The sequence below is a fragment of the Strongylocentrotus purpuratus genome, unplaced genomic scaffold (assembly GCF_000002235.5).
Source record: "Strongylocentrotus purpuratus isolate Spur 01 unplaced genomic scaffold, Spur_5.0 spur5_scaffold_3, whole genome shotgun sequence".
NCBI lineage: Eukaryota > Metazoa > Echinodermata > Echinoidea > Camarodonta > Strongylocentrotidae > Strongylocentrotus > Strongylocentrotus purpuratus.
This window is the reverse complement of record NW_022145609.1, coordinates 7,888,999-7,912,440: the sequence shown is the minus strand read 5'-3', so window position 1 is coordinate 7,912,440 and position 23,442 is coordinate 7,888,999. Positions and strand designations below refer to the sequence as shown.

Sequence of the window (23,442 nt, the reverse complement as noted above, 5' to 3'; positions counted from 1 at the left end):
CACACACAATATGAAGTATATGTTTACAGCGTAATGCAATTCTTAAAACACTTTTTTGTTTAATTGTTTGATTTTTCATAATGCACCCCATATTATCCATCTTATTTCACGGGTGCAAATTTAAAAACGAAAAGTAAGCTACCAGGCGTATGCCAGGAGTAGATCCCAATAGCCTGACAGAATCCTTGAAATGACCTCTTGAACCCCACGATGCAACGAAATTTGTTCGACATGCGGACATCTAACTGTTATTACTACCTCATGATTTACAGAGTGGACTTACATGGAATGATGTTGATATATCTGTTCTTGGAAACATTTTCTTGTCTGGTAGCCACCTCCCATGTGTACATCTGACCGTCAGGAAGACGCTGTAAAAATGAAAAGCAATAAAACGTGTTTTTGTCTTTTGTTTAATGAAAGGAATTTGTAATAATATAATTGGTCACAATTCGCAATCTGTTTTGACACAAATGTATTGTTGCTTTAAGAGTATGTCATCGCTCTGATATTTGACCACAAAGCTACAATCCTTTTATTCCCCTTTATCCTACTTTGATAACAAAATAGTCTCTATTTTTTATATGGAGATGATGTTGGTTACTTTCGAACCACAAGTTTGCCGGCTGATTCGAAGACATCTATCAATTAGTCTTCTGAAACGGTTCATCTTGTTTAAAACTTTACTGACCATGCTGACTAGGATTAACGATTGTAAAATACAAAATACAGATTGGTAACACTTCTCGGTAAAGACTGGATATTGATCCCAAAAAAAAGAAACACTTTTTGTTTTTGTTAATATGTAACTGAAGGGAATTACGTATGACCATTGTGATCCTGTATGGCAACATCATGTTGATAATCCCGTTTTAGACTTTCCTGTCTGCTCATGTCAACTTTACCCACCTCATAATCAAGTTTGAAGCACATCTCGCCATTGGCTGTCTTCTCCTTCACGTATCCTGACAACTCAACAATCTTGACCGCTGGTGGCGCCTGCCATCTTGCTCTCATGGCGCTGGGGTTCGCTGGTTTGGGCGCGGTTTTGGGTCGTTGTCTCATGGCACCGTTACCTCGTTTTATACCGTGCCCGTTCTGACCGTTCTGCAGGGCGTTTACCGATAGTCCTCTCGCTAAAGGAAGACAAAAAGGTCAGATGGTGTTCGGTTAATTTACAGATTGTTTGCAGAAGTGAAAGCATGGGGTAGTAGGTTATCAAATCTATAGACTCATGTGTTGATGAATTTTGCTTGAAAATGAAGAAACATTTCCACAATCAGAAAGTTTTCTACAGCGAGATATTTGTTCATGTACAAATAGGGCTTATAAAAGAGGTGGGTAACTATATATGAATGTGGGGGAAAATAGACGATGAAACACTTTTGGTCTGCCCACCCCTCTGCCCTTTACCCTCAAAGCTCGAATGGTTCGACGCCAGTGCCAGATCCTACCTACTATGCTGGGCGTGCTCGTGTACTAACTCGGATGCGTAATGTACCGTTTTGTTTTAAAAGAGGCAAAGACTGATCTTTCTTATTATTTGTATAACGTTCCAGCCTACTTGAAAAGTCATTAATATGACAAAAACTTTGTAGAAAGGCGTTATGAATGCAGAGTGAGATTTGTAATAAGGTAAACGATACTCATAATTATGTAACTCGTGATTAATTACAAGGGAAGATTTACAGGTTTTGAGAACGGGACAGTTGGCTAGGCTATACATTACACCTGCTACAGTGTTTACATTTTGTATCTGATTTTAAAGCCTATCTGCTCTAGTTTGGCCAGGGGGTTTATTTCTCCCTGTATGGTCACTAACAGGTGGTTACGTCATCAAATCAGCTCTCAATTAACGTAAGAATAAGGGGACCATGTGGGATCAACGGTCACCACTTAGGCATTTTTTGCTATATAGAGGGCGCAAGTAGCTGTAAGTAGTGCAGTGGGGCTTAAATATCATTGTGAATACTTACGTTTTGCTTTGTATACGCCTTGCCCCCGAGAGAGGGCGGGCAGGGTTGTGCTTGCTCCGTTAGACATAGATGCACCGTTCTCAACACCGCTTTCTGTGATTGAAAAACAATTAAGAAACTAGTCAGCTTTGTTCTGACGGAATACCGTGTTAAACTAACGCAATAACAAATCCTTCATTAATAAATATTAACTTGATTGTTTGTTTTTTCATGAGTTGTAAAGAAATAACCATGTTTTCAATGAAACACAAACACAATTTTCTTCCAAAAGAGTGCTTCATGGTTGATAATATATTCAGTTGAACAAGTATTATACAGTTCTTTCATGTATGATGAAAATACGGAGATGGATTTAATAGACATATTATTTATAAAAACATCTGACAGTTTAGATCCAAACAAGTTCTTGTGAATTAATGTTAATTTATAAAATCGTATAGGGACCTCGCATTTTTCCCTGTTGAAACTGCTAGCTAGTAGAAATATCGCATCATATTGGTTTTGGAACGATGTAAATATTCAATATGAAGAATATAATTAGACATGACATGACCTATAATTGGCATAAGACTGTTACAGATACAGGTGTCAAAATGAACTACATGTATGTAGTTGTTACATACCTAGGGCAGATAGACCGATACCTTCCTTGGGACGAGTTGTGTGAAGTCGTTTCCTAAGAACAAGGTAGAAAAATAAGCAAAAAAAGTTAACGCCAAATAAGAAAAAAACAAAATATTGGATAGCATTATTATCAAAATTATATATCAAAGTACCGATGAAGGTCGCTGTTTCATACTAATAGACCTGTTTATTGATGTATCTTAATTTATTCATTCCATTCATCTGCTATGAATGATGGCATCTCCGCGGATGGAATCCACTCTGAATACATCAGTTGTTGCTATGTCAGATACGACTCTGACAATCTTTTTAGTTGTCAAGAGAAAACACTTGTGTTTGAAAAGTAAACATTACATTATCAAATATGTCTATTTCATACTAAAATTACCACCACTGTTAGAAATAATAAATATCAGCGATGTTTAGTCGAATGATGACGACAATAATTATCAAAGGTGAGTAAAGGAAGAGAAAAGGGGACTACTCATAGAGATATGAATTATAACAAATCAAATTCAAAGTCAGCAAGGACTCGTAACATCCAAAAACATTGCATGCTGGGGAATACAATGGCAAAGAAGATTTTTTGTTTTGTGATATTCTTTATTGTATTCACTCAATAAATAATATTAATTCATACAAATTGTAATATATAACATATTGAAACCAATTACAGAGTACAAAATACAGTAATCTCAATTAATATTGTTATAACCCCCCCCCCCTCTATATTTTGTTCTGCAGTACTAGTATCCCTATTACAAATTATAATTTATAACATATTGGAACAAAGTACAAACTACAATCAACTTAGTTATATCGAATGAATAAAGTTTGTTATATCCCCTACCCCCGTTAAAAACAAAACCAACAACAACAAACACAAAACAAAAACAGAAAACAAAACAAACACAAAAAAAAAAAAAAAAAAAAAACAGAAGATAGCTGTGCGGTATAGATCGATCACAAATTTACCGGATTATACTATTTCTCTTTTTTATGTTTAGTAATAGTATATAAGTTGTGATTAAGGGGTAAAACAACAAAGGACGCCTCGTAATTATGATTATATGCACAGAATAGTAATTTAGAATGATCTAACCATTGTTAGAATAATAATTATGCATGAATAGTTTATAATCACATGTGTTTAGTTTCTTTTTCTTTTTTATTCATTTCCTCTGCCAACCGAACAAAAGAAACTCCCACAATCATGTTTTTCAAAGAGTGCACTCAGAGATAAAGAGCAAACAGGTTGAAGTATAGTGCATCGATATTACTATGCTTGAATATCTTTCAAAAACAGGGTGGAGTGTTAACAGATTCATTAGATTTCTGCAAATGTTTTCCTGTATTTCAGTAGCAGTTCTTTTATCCCGAATTTCCTGTTTTTCATTTCGTCTGTGAAGTCGACGAAAGACACACTTTTTGTAACTTGATTAAATACCACGTTTCCTGGTGACCTAATCTCAATGAAATCCAAACGTATGCGGCATATCTCGCAAGGGTGCAAGACGTGGTCGGTAACCAGTCTTAAAGATGAGATCAAGATTGGTCTCAATTCTCGAACCCTTTATTTACATCCAATGCGTGTATGAGCATCGAGATTTAGGGTTCTGTCACCACTAGCTTGAGAATCAAGCACGTTTAGTTTTGGATGTGACCAGCATTAAAATCAATTTTCACCCATATCTTTATTTAATGACAATGTCCGCCTTTTAAATGGTTTGAGAAGGAATGAGGGGCACTAGCTTGGAAGGAAAATCATTAATTTTAATGCGCTTCCTGAATTATCATGATTATCTTTAATTTACGATGATAGATTGCTCTTTCAGTGTCCAATCTCATTGCGCTTTAGAACATTGAATAGTTTCCTATCATATCAATCATTAGTAATATATAACCAATCCTTCCGTGACTGATAGATTGATGAAAGGTATGCACTGGCTCTTTACGATTTTCGGATTGCTCTCTCAAGATTTGTAGATGATTGACACATCACATTTTAGTAGGCATGTCCATTATCGTTAATATCCCCCTTTTCGTCTAAAATCATGCATTCATTAGTATAGATGATGTTTTTCTCCAAAAGAAGTTTACACACTCTCTCGCAAATTGTTACACTGTCTGTCTTCGTATAATAAACGATTAATTTAGTACTGTATCTTATAATTTTTCCAGATAATATTAAGAATCGCATATCCATTGTGATCTTAACTTACACATATAAATAAATGCATTTATCAATTCGAGAAAATATGGATATACCTGTATTACGAATGACGATATTGCTTTCGTATGTGCTCGGAATGGATATGCGACAAGTCACCTTCGAATAAACTTTTGAAAAAAACGTAACTGGTCAAAGAGAATTTGGTGAAAGTAGACACAAAGAGAGGGAGAAGAGAGAGAGAGAGAGAGAGAGAGAGAGAGGGAGAGGGAGAGAGAGGGGGATATATTAAGAGAGAGACAGAAGACAGAGGCAGATACAGAGACAGGGAGAGATACAAAATGATAAAAAATTGATCGAAGATAATTATGATGGCATATAATGACATCAAAACGATTTCATGAATGCTGTGTCCTTACCTTCTTCTGATCACGGCTACGATGAGGACTGCGACCATGACCACGAGTAGGATGACGCCCAGGGCAGCCTTTAACTCGTTCGGAAAGACGGTTGCATTCGACAACGATGTCGGGTTGGGCTTGGCTGTGATCAAGGCATAACAAGAAGGGAAAAAGAAAGAGAAAGTAAGCCTTATGTTGTCGTGAAGAAAAATGAACTTTGTGATGAGACGAAGTATTCCCAGTTCTACACTTACTCCACCACCACGCAATCAGTTTTATTTTGCGTTGGAATTTAACCAGAGTGAATTCATTTAACATGTGCTCTTCAAACTATTACATCAGTCGACTTCTGATCATCCTAAGAAATATATTAATACTCTTATCAATAAATCAATAATGATACAACAGTGTAATAATTCGATGCATACAAACGCGAATGCACAATGGACTTCTTTTCAAAGAACCTGATAAACACTAACTTGAAACGAAAGGAAAATCACTACTCCCTTGTTCGAATCTTTCAAAAAAGAGCTCTCCGTATCTCCGGTGATTATTCCAAATCGTGGTTATCACAACATTTTTTTCTCTAGTCATAGTTTAGATTCATTTGCGTATTATATTGACGCCGCTAAAGAAAGTAATGCGTCACTGATATCTGATTTTTTTTTTAGCACTATGCTTTGAATACATCACGTACTTTTGTTGGAGGCTTCTGAGTTGGGATCAGACATTATTCTTATCCAGGATTTAGACTGATCTTCATGTTTTTGGATTTTTCTGGACCACAGCCGTGTTCAGGATATTGTTATTGTGTTGGTTTGAAACTCGATATTTGGCAGTTAGGACTGTGATCCTCGTCAAAGGTTGATTGCAATATACCATTATAACCACATTCCTAAAGCCCTCCCCCTCCCCCCCCCCAAAAAAAAAAAAAAAACTACGCTCGGTCAAAGAGGGGGTTATTTAGTCAGTCAATGTGAGTGCGGGACATCTCAATAGACCGACAGTCTATACGAGACCGATGCCAATTTTGTGGGATGTCGGTCTCATGAACTCTCGGTTAACCATAACACCGACATTTTCGAACTTCAGTGACGATTGCTATACTTTTTAAGTGTACTTGTGAAGTTTGAATACTGTTGATGCAAGTTCATATCGGTATGCTAAATTATGAGTTATGTTTCGGTGTGCTTTTGATGTATCACACTGTGCAGTATGAATTGTCACTTACAATAGATTCTTTCAACACACTAGATTAAATGACAGCACACAATACATGTACATGATAGGAAATGACAGGCCTCTCATGAATAAGGGGGGGGGGGATCCCTCCCCTTTCCCGCCAAATATAGGGGCAAGCTGCCTAAAATGTGTTATCTGGTGCTAGATTTTTGTTCACAGGAAGCTTAATTAAAATATCATGTAGGAGCCTAAGCCGCCACTTCCCATTTTTGTAAAATCAAACAATGTGTTTGACTTCCCATTTAGTATCTAGGTTAAGGGTATTACAATGTATCCATCTGAGCGTTCGTCATAGCACGGGTGTATGGTCAGCATTATTGGAACGAGTTGGAATGATGAATCGACCGCCATGTTGTATTGAAACCACCAATGTGCCGGTTGGTTATAATATCCATTCATCCCCCAGCTTCTCCAGCCCCCCCCCCCCAATATTTGCTATTTGAGCTCCACAGTTCCAGTGGCTTTGCGTTGCTTTTAGATTTGTCTCTGCAGCTGCCAAGCTTATTTAAAAATAAAAGAGCCGAATAATATCACATGAAGTATTTATTTTGCCAGGAACAATGAAGAGCATGACCCAAATAATCCAATCTGACCATGCCAATAAGGCCGATGTACACCATGTATAATCATGGACCTTCTTAGTACGTCCATGTTATAACCATGCATCTTACAGAAATATCGAGATTTTGTATCCATCTAAACTTGTTTCAAAGTAAATACAAATATATCGTGATCATTAACGACCAAAGTAATCCATTAAAACAAAAATATTTTACACATCAATTTGTTCATAAATACAAACTTTTCTTTTTTAATTCTATTGATTTTTTAAAGATTGCTTTACATTCATAATAATGTTTAGAGTACTGACCTTTGACTTCGATGGGATGACTGCAACTTGATGCCATGTCCTAAACAACATACAAAAAGTAATTTGTTTATTAACCCCCAAAACCAACTCAAGCTTATTCTTACGTAATGCCTCTCCTTTCTGGAAAAAAGAACATTTTGGACTCGATGTTTTTTGGTAATTCACCATTTTTCAAGAAAGCAAAAATAATCAGTTATCTGTATACATCCGTTTATTTTTGAGTTTGTATAAGGACAATCATGAAAATACCATTTATTATGATTAAAAATCTATATCAAAAGACATCACAACACAAACTTTTTTATATAAATGCAGGGTGAAAGCATCGGATGAATCTGTTATACAGTCTAAATCAAGTGGTTCTTGATCTAATTTAATTGAATTTGTGAATTAAGAAATGCAAAATGGAAACAAGTGACCTCATGTCAGTGCACTTTTCCTTACAAAATGATTTAATCCATCGAACAATTGGACAATGGTCTTATAAATAGATTAAAAATGAATAAAGGTAACATTAATACTAACCCTCATTGTCCTACTGACGCTGCACATGCTGATCCCGTACGAGCTTCCGGGAGCGAGAGGGACATTGTGGTACCCCCCGTACGTCCTGTTATCCCCGACTGTGAAGACATTGGGGAGTTCCCCTTGCCCGAACTCCGCAGCGATCCAGTGCGAGGTGGATTGGGTGTAGTGGCCGGGGTAAACCGGGCGCATTGACCATCCTTGGTAGTCTTGGTAGTCGGCTGAGCGTTTGGCGACCTCATTCATGCGCTTTACTGTGACTCGGTAGGCACTGGAGGGTGGATAGGAGAGTGACGAGGTTAGAATGATTAATATTACCTAAAATGATTAAAAATAAATAAAGTCTTACCCCAAAATACAGAGATCTGACAAAGTGAGAGACATTCATGAGAGTGAGAGTATTAGCTACCGAACAAATTTTATCTTCAGTAGATGTAAACTTCGCAAAGTACAAAGATATGTTCCTACCTATTAAAAAAGAGGCCACAGTTGGGGTTAAAACACTCGACATTTCAATAGCCTTAAGTCCATGGGCCTGTGTGTGTTTGTATTTGTTGTGTTTTTTTACAGACGGTTATCAATCAGGTAGGATAATTTACGTCTGGGGTCAGACCTTTAAAGTCACCATCTGAAAGTGACTCGGGTAAACTGTCTCAGTCTCGAACCGCCGAGTCAGTTTGTAGGCGAAGACAGAGAGCTGGCCGTACCATGGACATTACCACTAGACCTACTCTTATCTACCTACTTACTTTCATCTCCCATGTTTATTCAACTACGTTTGGTTACACTTTCTCCATACCACGCGAATTAGGTTGATGTTCCAAATCATTAACATTTCGACATATCTCCTTGTCCGTAGATGACTCGGTAATATCAAGACAGATAAAATGCTTATTCTTTTTATAACATTTCACATTCATTTACCTGACTATAAAGGCACATGATGTTGTCGTCATATGAAATTATTTGTGATTATAAGTATTGCACAAATTTAAGAGAATAACCATATTCGTTATTTCCTTTTAAAACCTATTTATTTATGCATTGGGTACACTTTCAAGAATAAAATGGCCTTTATTCTCATCCCATTACCCAACAGAGTGATACAGGACTGTTTCGAATATTGATTGGCGTAACTATGATGAGACAAAAACCAGAAGAAGATATTCTCCCTCGGAACCCCCAAACCAATTATTGTTATCATCGACTCGTGACGAAACTCATCAACCTCCATCTAACTCTCATCACGGCGCCGCCTCTCTTATCGGAAGATAAATGCATTCTCATTTCTTCATCATATCGACTTCGGTATATATATCACGTATTTATGCAATCACTTTTAAATGGACGTTTTGCATGGGTATCGTGCGCGATGTACATGGTGTAAGAGTAACGCTGGGCATCCTCTTTAAAGTCCGTTATTCGTTTCGTTCGTTGGTTTACTTAAAGAAATGTGTCCATTTTTATTTATTTATTTATTTATTATTTTCTTCTAAGGGCAAATTTTTCAAGAAGTGATTCTATGATTGTATATGTCATCTCGTGTATGCATGGCAAAACATTTTGTTGAAGAGAAGTGACACAGAAAACACTACCTCAACACGCTCAATAGGTTTCTAAATGGTCGAATAATGAATAAAAATTGTGGATATACATACATACATACATCGAAAATGACATTTCACTTACATCTTTTTCCTTTCTTTTGTTGATCGTTTTAATATTAACATGACTTCAAATCAAATGACTAATTATTATTTTGGGGTAAGCACCCACTAATTATTTTACATGAAAGAGTAACTCTCTTTCTTGCGCCTATATGAATAACAAGTAATGGTCAACAGAAACTAGCTTTTATTACAAATACTGACCATGCCAATATGGGAAGTCTAGAGCCGAGTAATCTAATCAGGCTTCCTTTATCCGCACATAAGGGGCCCCAACCAATCAACAACATTCTGTAAACTAATTATTTCCGTAAGTTTCAACGCGGGGCCACTCCAAGGGGGCTATAGTCATCGAGATATCATCATACTCTTCATGTCATTTTCAGCCAATTTTTCTGGAAGCAATCAAAGCGGTGAGCGATAAGGAATGTACTATGTTATAGGCACAGTGCCAGGATTAGAATTGTAACTTAATCTCTGATGCCTAAAGTTTTATTTCGCAAACTGTATTTTTGGAACATACAAACCAAGAAAAGGTCAATAGTTTTATTCTAGTTTTACATTTTGGAAATAATTAAATGATATTAACTTCTTTATCAAACAATCCTGCTTGTTTCATTTAGAAAATAAGAGCCTCAATATTGAAACACACACACACACACACACACACACACACACACACACACGAAAAAGCAATTCTCTCATTGCTGAGAACATGCTGATATTCGAGTAATGTAGCTTGATTTTCATTCGTTTATATTATCTTGAACAATAAAAGAGAAAAATCAATTATGTAAATTAATTTATATTTGCAGAAGAAGAAAAAAAATTGGCAGGTGATAATAGTACAGGAAAAGTGAGTGAATGCCAACAACATTTGAGTAAAATGTTCAAATTAGTGTCTGCGAATTAAAAACAATCTTTATCAAACGCCCTTTTCTATCCTATAGCATATTCTGAATCTGTGGGGGATGTATTTTTAAACTTGGATTGACCTCAATTTACAGACCAATTAGAATTCTAAGTAAATTAATAATACTACCTTTAAAAGGTAAATAAGTTAATCCTTTGTTTCGGAAGTACTGGGTGGATCTCCATGTCCCACCCTATCTAAGGAATTCCCTTCTATGCCTACCTCTTTGATATCCCCTCCCCCCCCCCCACACACACGCACATACCTCTCACACCAACCCATGTAGGTGTGCATCATTATAGTAATAATGATATAGTCTTCTCAGGGAGGAAATGATGTGTTAATTAGATAGGAGAGGGTCAGCCTCTATGCCAGTGACAAAGTTTTTGAGAGCAGCTGTCGAAGAGACCACCCTTAGTAATGGTCAAGATGACCAGTCGAAGGCATGTGTTTGGGTGAGCTGGTATACGAAGTACCTTATCGTAAAGGTGATTAGACTTTGTATACTTAAAGGTACTATGTCCCATTTGCAGGTCCCAAAAATGAAAAAGTTATTATTCCAACTGCATTTGAAAGATAATACTTATTTAGAACTTCCCTAAAAAAGGTGGGGCTTGAAAATGTCTTCAAGTGGGAAAATAATGACTATTAGTTGTCAAATCGACTTTAGGGCTATAGAGCCCAAAAGTAATAGTCTTGATTTTCAGACAATTGTACCGAATGGTCATACGTTTTATGCTGCGCAAAGATTCAATCAGTTTAATCTTGGCCATCACAAGAAGTGGGTTATTGATGTAGACAAATGCTCATGTATCCTTTGCAACTCTTTTCATGTATGTTATTACCAAAGAAGAAAAAAGCCAGTCAGTCACTCAATAGTGTCTGACAGTGAAGTCTAGCAAGTAAACGGGTTTCCTTGCATAATTTGAATATCAGGACACTGCTAACGTTTAAATTTCACAGATAGGACATACATGACATATTCATAATTCCTGCAAAGTTCTAAAGAATTAGAAGTTAGCTGCAAAAGGGACATAGTACCTTTAAGTCTGATAACAGAGTATTAAGAACCAGAAGGCGACTTGTGTTACTAGTTGCAATCGTAGTTTGATAATGGTTTAGTCAGAATGGTAGTTTGACAACCCCTCTAATAAAAGAGACTTCGTTTTTTGTTATCCTCGTGTATCCGATTCGTTGTACAATCCACAAAATATGGTTGACGCTCTCTCAAAAAAACAATTTCTATACAAAGCTAGGATGAGAGATGGCAGTGGTGAACTGGGAAGTGATAGCATCAGGGAAGATCAACTTTTGTTTTAACCTAGAAAAGCGTCTTATCCAGAAAATACGAAACACGATCGCAAAGACTTTCAAGAAATCAATATAAGGGCGATTCATTACCTTAATGTATTGCCTACAGAAATCCTGTTTGGGTTATGTAACTAATTATCTTTTTGTTCGCATAATTTAATAGGTTGACGTGCAAGGATAATGAGACCGCCGTTGTTTATTTTTAAGTGTTTGAGATCATGTTACTACGAAAATACCCAATATTTGGCTTTGTTTCTTAGCGTGGGCACAAATTATTTTTGACGGCTATGGAACCAGCTTCCAAGAAAGAATGGCCACAGAACACAATTTAAACACAGGATGTTCGGTATTAAAAAACTTTGCCCTTTTCGTGCTCCAAGTAAAATGATGACATTTACCATGATTATTATTAAATTAACCCATCAATTCGGGTTCATATATGAATCTTTGTTTACTGTTGCCGTTGGGGATCGATGAGTTAATCATTTCTAGTGGGTGGACTGGTTTCATCGCCTTAGTGCTAGTGTTGTTGATAAAAAACATCTATTTAAGGACCAACATTCATTGCACTTCCCGTCTTATAGCATTAGTCATGATCAGAAATGCTAATACATTACGTCTGCAATACTACATCCTCTGTGTACGACATTTTGGACACGGTATGGTGTTGTAGACCGACAAAGTTCTGAGAGAGAAATATTTGCCTAACACTAGTGCGGTTATTGTCGTGCCCAAATGGATAATTGTTTGTGCTATTTAAATGACCTTATATCCAGATTATGTCCAGCTATAAAATGCCAAATTTTGGTGCACCTTCAAATGAGGGCGCCCTCGTTTTGAATCTGTATCCTACAGTACTTGTGAGAAGTGGTACTATATGGTAAAGTCATGGACCTTGCATTTTAATGGAAAAGTGCTGATGATTCATCCATACTCAAATACGAGATCCTCAAATTTTATTGAATTTTTATCTTGATAAAATAGAAGACAATCAGATTTAGAAACCTCTTTGAATTATATTAAATGCCTCTACTCAATGCATCTTCTGCGAGCTTTAGGCACCACATAAGTCAGAATACATGCTCAATACGCAATATTAGTTCAATAAACGCTGCCATCATCGTCAATTTAGATGTGACGGCCCCCTTTCTTATTAACTAAGCATCTTCCCTTAATTGATGGTTAGACAGTTGTACATTAATTTTCTACATTTCAAGGAAATTGAGGGATTGCACACATCCCAATAATTTCTTCCCGATATAGAAATCGGATGGAAGAGTTATTGCCTGGCTTATGCCCAAGCGGATCGCATTTGGGTTTGGGATTTCCGATTTATCCACGTATTTCGGGAAAAATTATTAATTAAAACGCTATAAATGACCGTTGAATAAAAAATAAAAAGTACACTAACCCCTCAATTTACGACCAGTTGCGAGACGGTGGACATGAAGTCTAATCCACTGAATTATTACCTAGAGTAGTTTAATTTAATCTAAATTATACTTTTTCAGTCGTCAAATATGGAGTGACATAGGAAATTAAAATAGAGATGTGATAAAATCGAAATGAGGATTCCACCTGCATTTTCGATATTTTGATGAACCATCTCAATAAATTTCATTCGATTTTTAAAGCATTTCATCATCGTTTGCAAACTTTTCCTTTTAATCAATATATCTTGTTGTATGTATACAGTAAAATTCCTCTATTAAGGTGACAGGGGAAATCATCGTAGTTATATTGTATATGTCTAAAAAATGTTGGTCTTTGTACTCGTTGATTCGTAAGTCGTATGTTGAAGGATGCAATAATTAAATATTTCAAGGATTTATCCTTCAAGGAACATTTTTATGTTAAGAAAACTAATTGACTGTGCAACCGAATCAAATCATTCAGTATCCAAACAGACAAAGGGAAATTAAAATGAAGAAGAGGTGTGAGGCAAAGGAGGACAAACAGCAAAGTTAAACAACATCTTTGCCATCATCACCCGAATCACACAAAGCTCATGAAGTCATCAAATCGACAACGTTAAACGTCAAAACAATAATATCTTTTCTAACCGATGAGAAACCGCGGGTTATTCCGTTTATTAAGACACGTCCCAATACGGAAGACAGGTTTCGACTGTTTCACGGGGATGAGGCGGACGTTTGACAATAACATCGAGATTACCATATCCTTCGTGATCAATTAAAACTTACGACCAAATCGTGACTTGCTGTCAAAAAATACCTGGCTAGATCTGAAAAACAACTCGACCACGTAACTAAAACAGGCTTCCGTCACGCTTGAGTGAAATGGTTATCAATATTAATAAAAAGCGTTTAACATTCCACTAGGAATGTTATGGAGGAAAAAAGAAAAAAAAACGTGGACTTTTTTCCTTTGAAATACAAAGCAATTAAAAACAGAGGTTCGATAAAAGGTAGCCTTCAGAAAATTTGATTACGGTTTTTTTTGGACTAATTTTGAGGACAAATTACTCCAATATTAAAGCAGATGCTACCAAAAGGCCAGGAAAATGAAAAATGGTTGTCATCGTTAAAAATCAAGAAGAAGGCTAAACAAAGGCTCCCTTTCAAAAGTAATATTATTAAGTGGATGAATTTTGCAACTCTTCAAGCGAGTGGATATAAAACCAAAGCGGTTTTCTCTTAGCATTACTTCAAGATATAACAAATTTTCAATTTGTAAGAAAGGTGATTTGAGATAATGATATTAAAATGAAGGCTACCACATCATTAAGACAAGAGTGAGAAATTGAAAGTAGTGACCTATATAGCCGTAATCATGTATCCAATTATTAATAAAAAGTTTAATTTACCTAATAAGAGGTTCAAAGACCTTCATAGACCTTTTGACTAAGCCCTGAGGCTGATTAAGATATTCATCAGTGAAGGATAATAGCAATTAAACCGAGGTTGACTTGATATTTAATTGCCATAGGGAAGCAATAAAGGATTACCTGTGTGAGATTCGAAAGTGCATGTAAAATATAACGTATAGAGAAAATATTGGCGAAACAGGTAAGCCCGATAACAAAAATGGAAGGCCAACGTTAGACCCATTAGACTCCCTTTCCCGATATTTCTCACGTCTTGCTTGTATTTGATGATACGAGCCTGACAATTGAAAGATTGAAATGAAAATTTTGCAAGGATCGTTAATTTTAGGTCAAATACGACAAAAAGCAGGACTTGGGAGGCCCATTTTTCTTTATCTGTCAAACAATATTAAACGCAGCTGGATTGTCAAGAGTTTTTTGACAATAACAAAAGCATGATTTGTTTTTTTGGAAATCGAAAAAACTGTGAATCCGCTTTAGGGACAGGATATTGAATTACCTGAATTCGTTAATGAAGTATAAAGCAACCAACAGGTAAATAATGAAATGAAAATATAGATCTCTCTGCATGCGTCGTCTAACATTTGTCATGAAATAACCTTGAAAACTAAGTTCTTGCAAGTTAGTTTTATGGTTTCCAAAATATATTTATCTGAACTCTCAAACGTTCGCAATCAAGATTGCTGCATGGGCCATGACGTCATGTGTGCTTGGGGTATTTTATTTTCCCTCTTGACTTTCCCAGTGAGCTAAACCTGTTTTTGAAAACATCCTTGTCTCCTGAGTGATATCTGACAGACGAAATTAACAGGTGTACGATTCGCATGATTACAGGAAAGATGTCTTATAGCGACATGTGTAATGTCCAGCGCAACAAGGGAAAAAGAATTGTCACATGACGTCAAACTAATTATTGGCTATGGTAAGCTTGTAGCTTTGAATTCGCATCCAGCGCGTTTTGAATATAAAAAAGAATAAATCTATTAATAGCATCCTTTAGTTAAACAAATTAATCAAACAATGAATACTAAGGGTCAACGGAAAACTGAAAAGAGGAGAGACGAAAAGTAAAAAGGGAAAAGAAAAAATTAAGAAAAATAAAAACAAGTATAAAGGAAGAAAATCGAAGGAGAAAGAACAGGAAAATATGTTTATCGGTACAAAAATAAAGGGAGGAAAGATATCAAGAATTCAAAGAAAAAGAGAAAATGAGAGAAAAGAGGTCGAAGAATAAGGCCCGGCCCCCCCACTCAGGTTTCAAAATGACCGCATGCGTGTTGCCAAAATGTCCTTTTCGTAACAAAAGAAAAAGGTCGAGCCGTACTGACTTTACACACCGGACTTTTGCTGAAAAGGGGGGGTGCGGAAAAAGGCTCGTATACAAAAGAAAAAGGTCGAGCCGTATTGACTTTACACACCGGACTTTTGCTGAAAAGGGGGGTCGGTTGGAACACGCATATGCGTACCCTAAATAACACTGAGTGGGGGGGGGGGGGGGCCGGGGAATAAGGACTTGAAGAGAGTAGGAAAAAGAAAGATTAAATGGTTCAGGTCGGAATTACATTGTGCATGCAGAGTTCAGTTAGCGCAGAGAGAATTGCTTTACAGGAAGGGCGCATTTAACAGCAATTTCTTGCTAGGTAGTTCAAGACGGTGGAAATCAAAGATTTCATGAGTCAGACGGCATGATACTGCCAGCGAAAACATAGTCTAGCATTAAGATCCCGCCAAATGCTTCACGACAGACACAACACTGGTTCCAAGATAGACAAAAGGCGAACAAGGGATTAGGTGAGATAATACGAGCTCAGGGTGTGTTGACATTCTGCTTTCGGTAGTATCCGAGGTTTTCTGAAGTCGCCTCTAATATTCAGAGGCTTTTGTACTATTTGGCGTATTTGGGGCGGTTTAATCTCACTGTCAGCCATGTTTTCCGCCGACATAATCTTTGTTTTCCGCTGGCATAATCTTGAAAATACACGGTGCATGATATGATAGCCTATAAGCAGTGCTCTCCGGTGAAACACTGCATTAAGACAAATTTACACTGTATAATATTTCATAGTCAATGAACCTTTGTAATTAGTGGTGTATCCAGGATAGGTTACAGCCAGCGAGCCCCCCCCCCCCCCCTAGCGGTTTGAAAGCCAAGAAAGTAAAATGCAACTAACATTGTGCATACACGTTTGTCTAGAGGTCCCTAGTTTGCGCCCTTTCAAGGTGCTTACATCTTTGGACAATGTGTTTTTACCCACATTTACCCCCTTCACCTCAGGAGGGTTATAATGGTATCTGACAATGCTGAGGTAATCATATATGATTGCTAGGCCCTCGGGAAGAGCGGTGTTAATACTGATGACGCTACCCAACATAATAAGACCATTATTTTAGTAGTATGATAGTAGTAGTAGTAGTAGTAGTAGTAGTAGTAGTAGTAGTAGTAGTAGTAGTAGTAGTAGTAATATTAGTAGTAAGCAATATCTGAATACGTCATAGATAATTTCGAGATGCTGTATTCAAATTAATAAAAAAATAGAGAACAAAATGGAATAATAAAGATAAAAATGACTTACCTGACTACGGAATCTGTCAGTGGTTGTAACTGTAGAGTCACCATGTTGTCCTCTGTGACAGTCGATGATGCAGAAGGAGCTTTGGGGCTGATTGGTGCTATGAAAACACAAGATGGGAAAGATCTTATCAAAGAGTGGTCCATACCAGATTTGGTGAATCTAATCTGCTTATTCAACAAAACGTTATGCTTGTAAACTAATTCAGCAACTATGTTCCTTTCATTTCAACTCCAAGTGTCCAAGGCTGAGTGTCTTGAGTGTCGTTAGCAACATACATATTTTGTTGAAACAATACTTATGTCCAATAACAATGGTTTATACTACACTGTTTATAGCTCGTTTGTCGAGCCCCATTTACGGACTTTCATTTTTGCTCAAATGTCTTTGTTCTCTTTTCCGATAAATATTATGTTATCATTTGTATTGTTGCCTTAAGTTTATGTTTGAATGGTTTTAAAATTAACTGAATACGCAATGAAGGAATGACAGAAATAGAACGCTTTTTGTATGACCAATATTTTAACTAGAAATCATGTTTACAATGTGTTAAATACAGTTAAAGAGTTGGTTTTAACTACTGCAACATAACTAGTGTATCTGTGTATGTCACAAGGCACATTCCATATTTTAGATTTCTATCGTCACCTACTCATTTCCTGAATTTCTGTGAGTTTGTCCCATGTTATTCAAGAATATGTGACTTGTGCCAAGTTATGTACTGCCCATGGAGAAAGGAAACTTGGCAAATGACCTAATTGAATTTAGCCGGACAATGATTTAGGTGACCATTCTGGCTGTCTGTTAAATTAATTCAATTCAAATCTAAAAACAGTTTAACATTTCCTTCCGAGGACGAACTTAGGATGCACTCAATACATACTTGTTACAGCTGGTTTACATTACGACAATGTGATCAAATGTAGCTCATTTCAAAATTCCTGGTGACTTTAACATGTCAGCTATCTTCTAGCCAATTCTTAAATTATATATTTTGTTGTTGTTTGCTGTTGTGATTTTTTTTTATATTGTTTTCAGACCAAAAATATTATCAATTTCAGGTAAAAAAAAAAAAAAAGAGGCTTGCCATAAGTAATTACACACGCCCTCAAAGAATTAATACATACCGTGTTTACTATGCATTTGTTAACTGGTTTACAATCTATTTATTTATACTAAAAATCATTGTCAAGAAGCGTTTCCTATATAGTTAATAGCAATGTCTGTGCTCACACGTTAATAACATAGAGAAATGAAAGAAAACCGAAACAAAATCGTATCACAAGCCGATCAATTCGCATGAACTGTTAGTATTTGTGTTTGTAGTAGAAATTGATTTCATGCATAAAGTATCGACATACTCTTTGCAAGAATTAGGCAAGCATTACTTTATGAGTTTATTCTCTTACCTGGGACCTTAGTATATTCAGTGATGACGATGACGGTGCCGTCTCCGACACGGTTGTTGGCTGAAATTCGAAAGATGTATTCTGTGGCGGGATCGAGCTCGGATACGAGAATATGAGTAGACCTTGTATTATGTATGTTCATTATAGGCCGTTTGGTGGAAAGGTTGCCATCTTTTGGCTCGTTCTTCACAACAGGCACATAAGAAATCTGTGGAAATTCAACAAGATAAACATTTAGACACAATGTTAAAGCCTGTCCGCACTAGTTTGGCCAGGAGGGATTAGTCCTCTCTGCCTGGTCACTGGCATGTGGTTATCTCATCAAATCAGCTCTCAATTAGCGTAAGATAAGGGGATCATGGGGGGCAAAAGGGTACCGCTTAGGCATCGGTTTCTATATAGAAGGCGAAAGTAGCTACAAGCAGTGCAGTCCCGCTTTAAGATATCTCAATACGTCACACTAAAACAAAACCCAATGGCGTAAGCATGTCACCCACAAAACCACAGGTTTCGGACGGTTTCGTTATGCCTTCAGGTAATGTTAACGAATCCTTATTCGGTATGGACATGATGAATACCTCGTGGTAAACTATTGCTGCATTGCATTCATCTTCTTCACCTTCTACGCGTTATCGTATCCCAATGTCCAGAGTGCTTGTTGATTCTTCTGTCTGATAAACATCAAACTTGCTTTTCTGAGATTTTCGAGAAAAAATGTATTGATAAATTAGGGCCTATATGTAGAATTTAAAATTGAAGGAGAATCTATCTATCTATCCAACGGAGAGATATTCGTACTGGCACAGTAAACAAAACAGTTGGAACTAACACATGTTAGTACAATACTGTAGCCTTTGAGTTCTGCAGAATGTTGCACACATTTGGTCAATGCGGTAGCCCGCATGACCAGATGAATGTGTTGTTGGCGCCTAATTAGATCAAAGGAACTCGTCGGCAAACACAATTTCCTAGACGTCTCATGTCCTCTGGTCTGACTATGTTGAATGTTATTGTCAACATTCGGTCTTTTCTAGGAGCATTTGTGTAGAGGGTATGATCGTATATATTATGTACGAGAAATAGACTGTGTTCATAGGTTTCGTCGACCTTTGAAAGACACAGTACAGTCTACAGCAGGTTGTCTGTTTTTAATCTGTCACACCGGTGACCAAAGCCAACCCTAATCAACTTGTTAGTGATTTTCACTTTTTACCTCATAGTTCTATGTTGTCTACCTTTAATTCTGTTTTATATCCCTCTTGCTTCTTCTTTCCCCACTCTATCTGAAGCATGAAAGGTGCACTGTGTTTGTAACGTTTTTCTGTCTTGTTGTTTTGATAAATGTATTTAAAAGATGCACAAAACTACAGGTGTTTGTGCCGTTTTTAAAAAAAGGGAAAGAGAGAAGCTCTGCAGATCAATTTATGAAGCAATTCAGCTGTATAAGCTGTACAGAGGGCATTAACTTCGCAAATACTACAGGCTGTGTACACAATAGCAAGAAAAATTCTTGGATTGTGTAACAAAATCTCGATTTGTATGAGTGTGCACATTCCGTATGACATCATAGCCATGACCATCTGGGAGTTGGAAGTTCAATTTTCAAATAATTCCTTGACATTTTTATATGACGCCAAAGTCGGATGCCAGGCCAATATGTGCACAACATGTTTACAACTAATTCTAGGTGAATATTGCTGTTCCGATAAGATCTCAGCAAATTTGCCAGGATAGGGTAGGTTGCTAGTTTTACATCGATGTTTTGGGAGTACACCCACCTGTTTTATACATCCGAGCTATTTATAGCAATACCCTATAAACTTAAAGCCACAAGAAAGCTGAGGAAATTCAATGTAATGAAGTGTATCGGTGGTTTGTTTTATGGTTCCTATATGTTATAGGTCCATGATCGCTCGACTAAGGAACCTTGAGTTTTGTTTTGGTTTGGTAATCTTCAGAAGATCTGAGCACACTGTGCCAATCTCCGCTCGCCGTGACGTCCTCAAGCTGTAGTTGGTGTATCTTCTTCACATGCTTTCCCCATACCCGGATCTCATGTCGCTTGTTTTTCCACAGAATCTAAGTTTAGACCAAGCAGAGAACCCATTTTTCATTTTTCTTTAAATAACGAAGGATGGAGCCAAGGTATAAGGCTATCGGAGGATGTGATCGCAAGATTGGGATCATCTGCGATCATAAATCGTCATATTTGGGCGGCCTTGATCCAACGCTGAAGCACGTGACTGAGCTATACATACTACATATGAGGTATCACAACCGAAATGGTCTACACTGCCGTCCGGTAATGCCCTCGATTTCAAAGTTTTGCGACTTTTCTCCATGCCACACAAAAATGCGCCCTTTTCCTTCGTTGTCATGGATACCGTCCAACTTTTCGCAGAAATCCCGTGAACAGAACTGAAAGCACATGTCTTAGCCGATAAAGCCATGCCTCGATTGTCGTTTCGAGGTGTAGTAGCGAAGTTAAGATATTGTTATCTAACATGGCATCAATGTTTGGCTCATTTAATGGAACATAGCCAACTATTTTAGTGAGTGCTGGAAGACTGCATGATGCATAAACCTTCAGGATAATGGGATTATATTAATTGATTATCAACATCATCTCTAAAGTTGTGCATTCGATATTGGTCGAAACTTGAAAATTTGATTCGAAATAATTTGGATCTCAGTCAAGAATACACATTTATTTAAAGATATAATTTTTTTCATTATCTAGTGATCATGATTTGCTTGCCTTAATGAACTATAATTATCGATCGAAACAAGAGAACAACGGTACACATTATTAAACTGTTATATTATCCTATTCAATCTATAGTGATTATCATTTCATTTAACCTTAGGCTATGATTATTATAAAACTGTATGCCGAATTTGGATCCTGAAACCTGAATATGTTTCAAATAATGAAATCGTTTAATCGTTTGACCTTAATCTAGTCTAATTTAGTTTAAGGCGTGGCTTAATTTGGCCTTAATTAGAGATAACTATGCGCTGCTGTTAGCATTGTTCATTGGATTCTGAAATTTCAACAAGAACACTTTATCTGTATATACTTGAATGCATGGTATCACATTTTATTAGGTACCCCAGTGGATTATAGGAGCGATATGAACATGGTGTCGCTGTAAGGGAGATGACGTACCAATGAGCCTCTTTTTAGTGTTAGCGACCTCTTTTTTCCCTCTCTCTCTCTTTCTCTCTCTCTCTATGTGTGTGTACGTGTGTGTATAGTGGGTGTGTGTGATGGTGCGTGTGTGCGTGCTGGTGCTTTTGTGCCTGCTGGTGCGTGTGTTTGTGTGTATAAATGTTTTTTATGAGATTAGTGACTTTTTGGTGTACGCGATCTTATTATCTCTCTCCCTCTCGCTCTCTGCCCTCTTTCTCTCTCTCTCTCTCTCTCTCTCTCTCTCTCTTTCTCTCTCTCTCTTTCTCTCCCTATCTCTCTCTCTCTCTCTCTCTCTCGCCTCCTCCCCCTCTCTCACAGACTCTTTAGATGTTAATCATGTGTTACCGATATGAATATTTCATCTCATCTGATCAGTATTAACGATGGAAACATGATATATGATGATAATTTCGTGCAGTATCGAATGAATCATACATAGTCATTGACATTTAAGGTAAAACCGCTTATCTCCTGCTAATATTAATCGGTGATAGAATTCCCGATTTAGAAATAAAAGAAATACAAGAAAGAGCGAAAAACATAATGTTTCATGTTTACAGACTTTGGGGCCAAATAATTGATGACCATAAGGCAAATATTAATTCAGAAATCTATTTATAATATTTTTCCATAACAGTTCGATTATCATAGTCCGGTAATCCTGATTATTTTGAAACTTTTAATGGGCCCACATAATATTTTATTTCATTAACAAATAAGAGCCGTTTTCTTATTTGAAAAAAAAACCCTTTGTTTCACCCTCTATTCCCTGAATTTGAATTATAATGATATGCTTGTTTTAATAATTCCATTCTAATAGCAGAGATATAATTATATAGATCAATTTATTTTAGGACCAACTCTTACAATAGTAAGGAAATATTACATATCACTTCAAACTGACTTTTGCGAGCCTGATAGAGCAGAAATATTGACTATAGATATACGTTAGTAACTAAAAGAATTGTTAATGTAAATCTTTGTATGGTTACACAATGGTGAGATCTATAGCAAGCACTGACTGATTGATTGATTGATTGCTTGATTGATTGACATCTTGTATTATGACTAATTCAGTTTATTGGTACATGCATTACATCAATGTATGAATGTGCGCTCATGATTATATGGTGCTTTAACATAAAAAAAACTAGTTCACGGGAACGAATCATGACAAAAAATTAAACGATTATGATCATGATGACGGGTAGAGTAACACCTAGGGCATAGATTCCATAACAGATTGAATTCGCACCTTAATGACAGCCAAACAAAAGAAAATGGCACATTTTCCACCATTTACCCCGAGGGGGGCTATTAGATGTGACGAAGCGAGAAAGACTGGGTCACAAGAACAATGGGACCGGGGAACAGGGTGCGACGCCATTATGAAAAATGGGGTTAATACCCCTTTATCGAGCCCCATGGTTTGCGATTCATGCGACTGGTGAAAGTGATACGGCCCGGAGTAAGAGGCGTAATATGATCCTTGCTCACAGGGGGATGTGAGGATTTTCTAGAGCCTACGTGATGGGTTAAAAGGTGGAGAACATGAGACCACTATTTTCCACAGCAGGGGTAAAGTGGATAGTCTTAATACACATGGCCAGAGGATAGTGGTAGATAATGGCGTACTCTAAATATTCGAACAATGACGAACAATGGAAATCAGTGACGTCAAATATAAAGGTTTAATGCAGTGATTCATATAAAATGTGGCCT

General features: G+C 36.9%; 1 protein-coding gene across 1 annotated transcript in view; it reads right to left on the bottom strand.

Moving 5' to 3' along the window:
- LOC578045 (receptor-type tyrosine-protein phosphatase delta) overlaps positions 1–23,442 on the bottom strand; it is a 101,733-nt gene that overhangs the window by 12,491 nt on the left and 65,800 nt on the right. Inside the window, exons 24-32 of the mRNA XM_778234.4 lie at positions 18,528–18,735; positions 17,122–17,218; positions 7,810–8,080; positions 7,285–7,324; positions 5,190–5,313; positions 2,600–2,652; positions 1,977–2,069; positions 910–1,136; positions 284–371 (exon numbers count right to left, since the gene is read on the bottom strand). Of these exons, the coding sequence (XP_783327.3) occupies positions 284–371; positions 910–1,136; positions 1,977–2,069; positions 2,600–2,652; positions 5,190–5,313; positions 7,285–7,324; positions 7,810–8,080; positions 17,122–17,218; positions 18,528–18,735 (1,201 nt within the window). The remainder of the gene's footprint in view (positions 1–283; positions 372–909; positions 1,137–1,976; positions 2,070–2,599; positions 2,653–5,189; positions 5,314–7,284; positions 7,325–7,809; positions 8,081–17,121; positions 17,219–18,527; positions 18,736–23,442) is intronic.